The sequence below is a fragment of the Sinocyclocheilus anshuiensis genome, unplaced genomic scaffold (assembly GCF_001515605.1).
Source record: "Sinocyclocheilus anshuiensis isolate Anshui unplaced genomic scaffold, SAMN03320099.WGS_v1.1 scaffold117, whole genome shotgun sequence".
Classification (NCBI taxonomy): Eukaryota; Metazoa; Chordata; class Actinopteri; order Cypriniformes; family Cyprinidae; genus Sinocyclocheilus; species Sinocyclocheilus anshuiensis.
In genome coordinates this window covers 3,174,537-3,183,227 of record NW_015536624.1, presented here as the reverse complement: position 1 = coordinate 3,183,227, position 8,691 = coordinate 3,174,537, and the positions used below count along the sequence as shown (strand labels likewise).

At 34.5% G+C, this 8,691-nt stretch overlaps 1 protein-coding gene across 1 annotated transcript in view; it reads left to right on the top strand.

Moving 5' to 3' along the window:
- The window catches only part of LOC107704983 (protein phosphatase 1F-like), a 13,904-nt gene extending 6,058 nt beyond the window's left edge, over positions 1-7,846 (top strand). Inside the window, exons 3-8 of the mRNA XM_016508097.1 lie at positions 1,071-1,077; positions 2,005-2,241; positions 2,464-2,652; positions 4,443-4,586; positions 4,940-5,033; positions 7,141-7,846. Of these exons, the coding sequence (XP_016363583.1) occupies positions 1,071-1,077; positions 2,005-2,241; positions 2,464-2,652; positions 4,443-4,586; positions 4,940-5,033; positions 7,141-7,478 (1,009 nt within the window). The 3' untranslated portion in view covers positions 7,479-7,846. The remainder of the gene's footprint in view (positions 1-1,070; positions 1,078-2,004; positions 2,242-2,463; positions 2,653-4,442; positions 4,587-4,939; positions 5,034-7,140) is intronic.
- The last annotated feature ends 845 nt before the right edge of the window (positions 7,847-8,691 follow it).

Here is an 8,691-nt window from a genome sequence, read left to right as displayed (position 1 = left end):
GAACATGATCTTTACTTAATAACCTAATGATTTTTGGCATAAAAGAAAAATCTATAATTTTGACCCATACAATGTATTTTTGGCTATTGCTACAAATATAACCCAGCGACTTAAGACTGGTTTTGTGCTCCAGGGTCACATTTTTCCCTTTTTTTTTTTTTAAACACTTTTTTTTCTAATCTTTTCAACAGACCCTCTAACACTCTCTTCCGGGCCTCTGGGGGTTCTTTTATTATTTTTCTTAAATTATTTTATTTATTTGAATCATTATTTAATTATTTGAATCATTTATTGATTTATTTACTTAGGTCTTATGTTTTATTGTTTATTTATTTTAATATATAATATGTTTTTCTCTAAATTTTTCCACGGATACCCCACCACTCACTCCCTTGTAAGTTCTTGGAGTTTTTTTATTTAAATTTTTCTTTCTTTCTTTATTGTAATAATATTTTGTATTTTTATTTTAATCAATTAATTTATTGAGTTAGTTAGGTCTTATGTTTTATTATTTATTCAATTTTGAGTTTTTTTACACAATTTTTCTCTAAGCTTTTCCATGGACTCCCTTATTGGCCCCTGGGGGTTCCCTGTTTGCCAGTTTGAAAACCCCTGATCAATATTTTCGTTGCAACCAGAGGAGGCGTGTTCTCTCATTCCTGTCATTCCTGTCTCTCTCTCCCATTTGCTTTCTCCCGCTCTCTGTCTGGCATGATGTTTTCCTGAGAATATTTGCACCAGGTCAGCACGTTTCACTATGCATGAGCTGATTAAGAGATTTGGTGCTTTTTTCCCAGCGTACTATCAGTGGCAATCCAAGCGTTAAGTGAAAGCGATTGTGCAGAAGTTTTAAAGTTTCAATTTACAATGGAGTTTTTGTTTTATCTCTTTCGGTATCCTTTTCTCTCTCTCCCCTGACGCATTTCTCGGGGCAGACTTCCTGTCTGTGGAATCACTATTGTTATACCCACTTCCTGACATTTAGACTTCATTTCCTCTTTGTTGGAAGCTGTGCAGAGTCTGCACAGTGCAGATTTGTCCGGTTTAACCCTTTTGGTGTCTTGATATAGGTCAGATGTGCATGTCGTTGCCGCAGCTCTTGACAAGTAGGACAAAAGGGAGTCATTTCCGACATCTTGCTGTTATGTCATTAGATAAGATCTCATGCAGCCAAATGCTTCTTTTAAATAGACGTGTTGTTATGAGTGGGTGGTCGGGCCATTTGCCACTTGCTGCTCCAGGAGGCAAAGTGCTAAATCTAATCTAAAACCAGAGCAAATCACTAGTGCAAGATGTGTTTTTACTCCACGCTGTGTGAGAATCCACGAGTAGGATTTAGAGAAAAATCCTATCGGAGTAAATTAATTTAATGTCTAGTCAACACATTTTGTACACACTCTATGTAGACTACCATTCAAAAGTTTTTGGTCGGTAAGATTTTTTTTTTTTTAAGGAAATTAAGGACTTTGTAGAAAACGAAGCGTTTGAGAGAGGCGGGGCATAGAGTGTGTTAATGTGTTTTTTGAACATTAAAGCATGTCAACATATTCTGTTACACCAAATACACAAAATAATAATCTTTAAAAAGGCATCATATGACCCCTTTAATGTTTGAAAACTGAATTGCAAATTCTGCAGAGGCCTTGCATTATTTTTCCATCTTTTTTTCTCTTGTGGTCTTGACATAAAGTTATTGTTAGAAAATAATTTTAAAAATCCCCCAAAAATTGCATTACTATATCTAAATATGTGACTAATAGGCTGACAATACTCATCAAAGTTAATGAATAAATATAAACAATTTACAATGACAATTTAATGCTGAGTTGCATCGCTGCCCTCTAGTGTTCAAACAAAAGTACTACATGAAGATTTGACAGATTTTACATTATGTTTGACAACTTATCTCTCCTAGGAAAAAGTATCAGTTCATGCTTGTTTTATTGATTGCTTACATGATTTCAGTCTATATGTGTGATTTCGATGAACCTGTTTAAACACTAGCATCATGTGTGTGTGTGTCTGTGTGACTCTGCAGTGTTGCAGTCTGAGCCGTTGCAGCGCCTCTTTATTAATAAATTGAGAGAGGTGTGTTTGGCCTGGCAGAAACAGCTGCCCAGTCCCGGGTCGTCCTCATCACAGACACACAGCTGCTCCGTTCACGCCATTCGAAACACTCGCAGGAAGATGGAAGACCGTCACATCATCCTGAGAGAGTTTAACCAGCTTCTGGGACTGCAGGTAAGGCCGCCACAGCTTGCATTGTAGTAGGGATGCATAGGTAGATATTTAACCAACCCCATTCCCGAATATGCATATTTCCCTATTATATAATATGCAAAACGTTGTATGTTCAATTCAATGGTCAGTTTTTATTTGATTGTCTTTATTGACTTTTCTGAATGGACTTTTTAGAAAAATTGGCTCTGAGGAATGAATCTGATTTCTGTTTGTTTTCCACAGGATGGTGTAGATCGAGAGTATTACGCTGTGTTTGATGGACATGGAGGGGTGGACGCTGCCACATATGTTGCCACTCACCTGCATATCATACTGAGCCAACAGGAGGCGCTAAAAAGCGATGCCGCCACAGCCTTCAAAAGCACCTTCACACAAACAGATGACATGTTCAAAATCAAAGCTAAGAGAGAGGTAAGAACAACCAATGAAAGTCTGAGACCACTAGTAAAAATGCTTGTATTTTTTATTTTCATTTAAAACTTTTTTTTATTACAAACTATACCATCAGCATATCAGTTTGAATCCTGAATTAATTGTAAAAAAGTTTAGAAGGCGTTAACATGCTCAATAGCACAGATTTGCTTAAATATCTTAAATATATCTTAAATATATCATATATTTTTAAATCCTATAACTTTTTATTTCTTGTTTCAAATAACTTACAAAGAAATAGCAGATTTTCAGTGTGATCTCAGATTTGTATGTGCAACACATAAATGAAGCAACAAATCCACTTTTAAATATGCACTAGCAAAAATAAGCATCAAATACAGCAAGTATTTGATACACTTGTTTTGCTTCTGAAACACTGTGCACAATCAGTTTCAGGAGTTATATTATCTTTCCCCAAGCTGGTGCATTTTGTGGAAATTCACAATGGAAAGAAATCTTTTCACATCTCTCCCACTTCTTAAGATGCAACCGTTATGTGGATTGAATGTTCCTACGCTGTAATAAATACAGATAAATATAGTCCATGTTTCCCCCTGTGGTTGAATACATGGTAAGAAAACAGTGCAGGTTTGCTGCACGTCTCTGTCTGCCTCCACAGGTACGGATATGAGTAAGCACTTTCTGTTTCACTGGCACGGTCAGTGCACGTAAACAAGAATTAATTTTACTGACAATAATTGACATGCACCTGAGAGTTTGTATGGACCAGTTGATACCACTCAATAAAACAACTAATGATTTTATTTTTTTTTTTACTTTTGGAAAGACTTAAATTATACTGAATTCAGTTAGTTGAATGAAGTGTCGTTATCTAGTAAAATGAAATGGGGCAGTATTTTAAATATAAATGGGTAAATAAATTTTTAAACAAATAAGATTTTTTTTTGCATTGTGAAATTATGGACATGACATATAACAGTTAAGCTTATCGAAATATTTAGTTAAAATGTGAATTATTTATTATTTTACTATTTTGTAATATAAAAAAATGTTGAATTGTTAAAATTATTTTATTAAAATCTATTATATTTGTATTAAATTCATCATTTTGATTGGTACCATTAATTTTAAACATAATAGCACAATAAAAAATTTAATTATTTGACATTATGTATTTGACATGATTATTTGATGAATTAAGTTTTACTTAAACTTGAATGGAAATATATTATTTAATTATATTTTAATTGAGATATATTATGTAATTTATTTAGTGCAGTTAATCTCAACATAATAGTATAAAAGTTATTAAGTATTTAAATATAAATTTGTAAATTAATTTTTTGACTCAACAGGATGTATTAATTTATTTTTGCATTTTGAAAATATTTACATGGAAATTAAGCACTCGTTGCAAAAATATATTGATAGAATTTGAATTTATTATTATTATTTATGTTTATAATATAAAAATGTTTTAAATGATACAATTCTTTATTAAATTCATTATTTAATTTAGTGCAGTTAATTTTGAAAGTAATAGGACAATAAAATTCAAATTGTGATTTGAATAATTCGACTGATTGTAATCAGATTTAAATTAATCAACTGACAGCCCTAGTTTTTGTAAATGGTGGTAGTATTGGTTTCACTGACTTTAGTTCATGCTGATTTAAAAATACAACAATTAAAGTATAACAATTACTGTATTACAGTAATTAGAATCATAATTATTAAACAAATAATGTGACACTCATAGTGACCACTGGATGGCAAACTAAACATTCATTTGTGTTGGTCTTGTTCAGCGTCTGCGCAGCGGCAGCACTGGTGTGGCGGCCTTACTGACCTCTGATTGCCTGACCGTATCCTGGCTGGGCGACTCTCAAGCTGTGCTGGTTCGACAGGGAGAACCAGTGACCCTAATGGACCCACACAAACCTGAGAGAGAGGTATGACACACTACAAGCCACTGCTGACCATAAGAGCGTATCAGATGCTCGTCTGTTCTCTGTGAGCAGCTGAAATGTGAGACGGAGGAAGCGACTGCTGACCACATGCTGAATCAATATTAGCAGTGTTGCTGCATACTTACTACAGCCACTGAATGCCAAAAGCATCAGAACGACTGACTTAAGAATACTTAGTGATAGAGTAATAATGATGCAATGCATGCAAACAATCTGAACGTCTGAAGAGGCGTATCATTCTCATATTATTCTTTGAATTTAGCTAAATATAGGGGTTTGCTGTTGTGAAAGCTCCAGGCTGTATCTTGAATGTTTGTGCTTGTGTTTCTGTGCAGGATGAGAAGAAAAGAATCGAAGATCTGGGTGGATGCATCGCTTTCATGGGTTGTTGGCGGGTAAATGGGACCTACGCCGTTTCCAGAGCAATAGGTGAATGTCTTGCAACCAAATCAAAAAACAACATTCTTGAGTATTTACAAGTGTGGGTGGGTGATATACTGAATATTCACAAGATATTTGAATATTCAGCAATGTGAATATTTCACTGAATTTAAAGGTGCTGTATGTAGGATTGACACCGAGTGGTTGAACTAGGTATTGCAGTCCAAATTCAAAATATTGGAGAGGGTTTTTTTTCACCCGGCCCCTCCTCCTCAGACTTGAAGCACACGCAGGTTGCCAGATTGACGACACCAACAGGAACGAGCGCACTTGACGATGAATTAAATGAAATACGCTGTGTTTTCCGCCAACTGGCAACCCTTGGTGCCGAAATACAATTGGGTAAACTGGCAGTGGGCGGGTTTCACAAACCAAAACAGAGACCGACATTCCGGCCCGGAACGCACATTTTCAAAGGAGAATAACTGACTGTAGCATTGTTTTTCAGATAAACAAGTATGTTAACTTAGCATGCTTTTTTAAATATCTGCTAACATATTATGGTATTTTTATGCTTTAGTACACACCTTTATTGTGCTTTTTATGTGTTCAAGATTAATAATAGCACCTCTGATATAAACTTCAGTAGCAAAGATTTAGTCAGTTTGATTTATGTTCATGAATCAGTTCAGAAACTCCGATTCAACAATTCATTGGCATCATTGCTCAAAGATGTTCATGGAAGCTTACTTGCTTGTGTTAATAAAATATATGTAGGTATATATTGCTAATTATTATGATGCTAAATTGGTGGAAATAACATAAAACATAATTGTTTATGTAGTGAGAAATATGTCCTGATTTATTTTTAATTAGATACATATATTTCTACATATATTTAACATTTTGAATCTATAAAAAAAAACAAAAAAACAAGTCATAATCAATATATCGACTTAACGCGCAATACATGTACATGATCTCAATAATTTTTGGTGACGCAATATATCGCCCATTATATTTACTTAAATGAATGTCACCATGTTTTGTATATTCCACTTGCGCTTGTGTCTTTTGCAGCTTCTCGTACATAACGTGGTGTAGTCATGAGGTGCTAGTTCAAATTTAAAAAATGCTTCTACAAACAAAGTTTCATCTGCAGATATGGTCTTGTTTAGGGATCTGTGTCTTTGTGCATATGGACATCTGACTGCTAAGTAGTGATTGTGTTTTACAGCAATAGTGTGCACCCTTCATTTACAGAGAAAAGAAGGTCAGGGAAAATCTGTAGATGGAAAAATCTCCATACAAGTTCTTTGTGCATTTTTCTTTTTTTGTACTTTGCACTTTTTGTTAGAAAATGTTTATTTGCTATTTATTCAGGTTAAGGTATCTAATATTTTGATACTTAATTTCCATGATCTAAACATTCTTAAAAATTTAAAGTTTGTTGTCATTTGGAAGTGTGTAGGCCTTCTTGCATTATTATGCTGTTACATTATGATTATATATTCAGTGGCATAAAATGGTCTTAAAATGACAATAATATCGCTTATCGCAATTATTTCTGGGGCAATATATCGCACAACAAATAGTTGTTATCGTGACAGGCCTATTCAGGGCAAATCGATAAATATCAGGATATATAGAGAAAATCTGATATTTTATATTGTATTGTAAAATGTATTGATTTAGTGCTTAAGAAGCATAATAATAATAATAATAATAATAATGTTGAAAACAGTTGTGCTGCTTAATATTTTTTTGTGGAAACCATAACTTATTTTTTCAGGATGTTTCATGTGTAGAAAGGTGGAATAAAGATTTTGAAAAATATATATTTTTAACAGCATAAATGTCTTTAATCTCAATTTTGATCAATTTAATTCATCATTGCTGAATAAAAGTATTAATTTATTAATTATTAATTACATTAATAAATGAAAAGTATGAATTTAATGGGTAATACAGTTTTCTCTCTCTCTCTCTCTCTCTCTCTCTCTATATATATATATATATATATATATATAGAAAAATGTATAAATAAATAATAAAGATAGATGATAGATAGGTAGGTAGTCAAAAATTATAATTCTTTCAGAGTGCAAGGTAGTAAAATACATTTTATATAATTTCTTTTTCTAACCCTCAATAGGTGATTTTGATCAGAAGCCGTATATCTCTAACGAAGCTGATTGCTCCTCGATCCAGCTGAACGGGCATGAAGATTACATTCTGCTTGCTTGTGACGGCTTCTTTGACGTGGTTCGGCCTGGGGACGTCCCGGAGCTGGTCCTGGAGGCTCTGAGGGAGACCGGAGGCTCGGGGGACGATGTGGCCCAGGCTCTGGTGGCCCATGCTAAAGCTGCTGGATCCAGTGATAACATCACAGTTCTCTTGGTGTTCCTCAAGGATCCGCAGCAGCTTCTGACCTACGAGACGAGTTCCAGAGCAGAGCCTGAAGGAGCTACGGCTGCAGCCACAGGGATCTGAAAGGGGTTAACAGGAAGAAATTTTCCATGATAGAACCAAAATCATCTGGAATGATATTTTGAAAGAGTTGTTGCATTTGAAAAGAATATGCGATTGTTGAGGTCATCCGAAACGAGTCCAGTCATGCATTCAGACGAAAGCATCGAACGCAGGTGAAAGGCGTTTCCTCGTTTTATGTTTTTTTTTTTTTCCAAGAATGTCTGATCTCTGGTCATTTATTAACTCTCTTTGTTGCTATGTTTGAACTTGCCTTCATTTTTAAACGTGTTTCTATCTTTTAACTATTTGCCTTGTTTTTACCAGCTTATATTTACACTAACTGCTGCTTAAAGAAATAGTTCACCTAAAAATAACAATTCTGTCATCAATTAGTCACCCTCATGTCATTCCAAACCTGTATTACTTTATTTTTTTTCCTTCTGTGGAATTTAAAGGAAGATATTTTTTTGGTAGAAGAGTGTACAGTGTTTCCCATTGATGTCCATTGTATGGACAAAAAATGCAATGGAAGTCAATGGGAACCAAATCTGTTTAGTTAACAACATACTTTAAAATATCTTCTGTTGTGTTCAACAGAAAACAAGAAATGCATACAGGTTTGAAACAACATGAGGGTGAGGAATTAATTTTGGATGGACTATCTCTTTAATATCTCATAAACAATGTAATACCTTACAGATACGCGTAAAGCAAATGCAATTTTTTTTCCAGAGCGTATTTTGTTGGTTGCGCTCCCTATTTGATACGACTGTTACAGTGGAGAGAAAACCGATGTGAATAGTCTTAACACATACAGTATTGCGTCGCATTTCGGACCACACCGACTTCGATAATGAAATAACCGACCATAAGGCCTTCAGCTCTGTCAGCAGATGTACTAATCCAGTGTTGTAGGTGGTTAGTATTTTTAAAACTGTTATTTATTTGACAAAAAAGTATTTATGGCTGTACTGTACTGTGTAAACGCGCTCTTTAATGTGCCAAAACTGTATTTACGAGTCTGAATTTGCCAAGATCGTCTCTCTGTTGCTGCAGCTTTTCACGAAGCAGTTTTTCAAAATGTACAGTAAACCTTTATTTATGCATATTTCATATTCGTTTTGTTACAGTGCCTTTTCCCCCCCAAATATCAGTGTTAATACTGGCGTGTGCGTGTTGGTGTTATATTATCATAGCCAGACTTTGCAAACCGCACGTCCTGCATGCTGCAAGT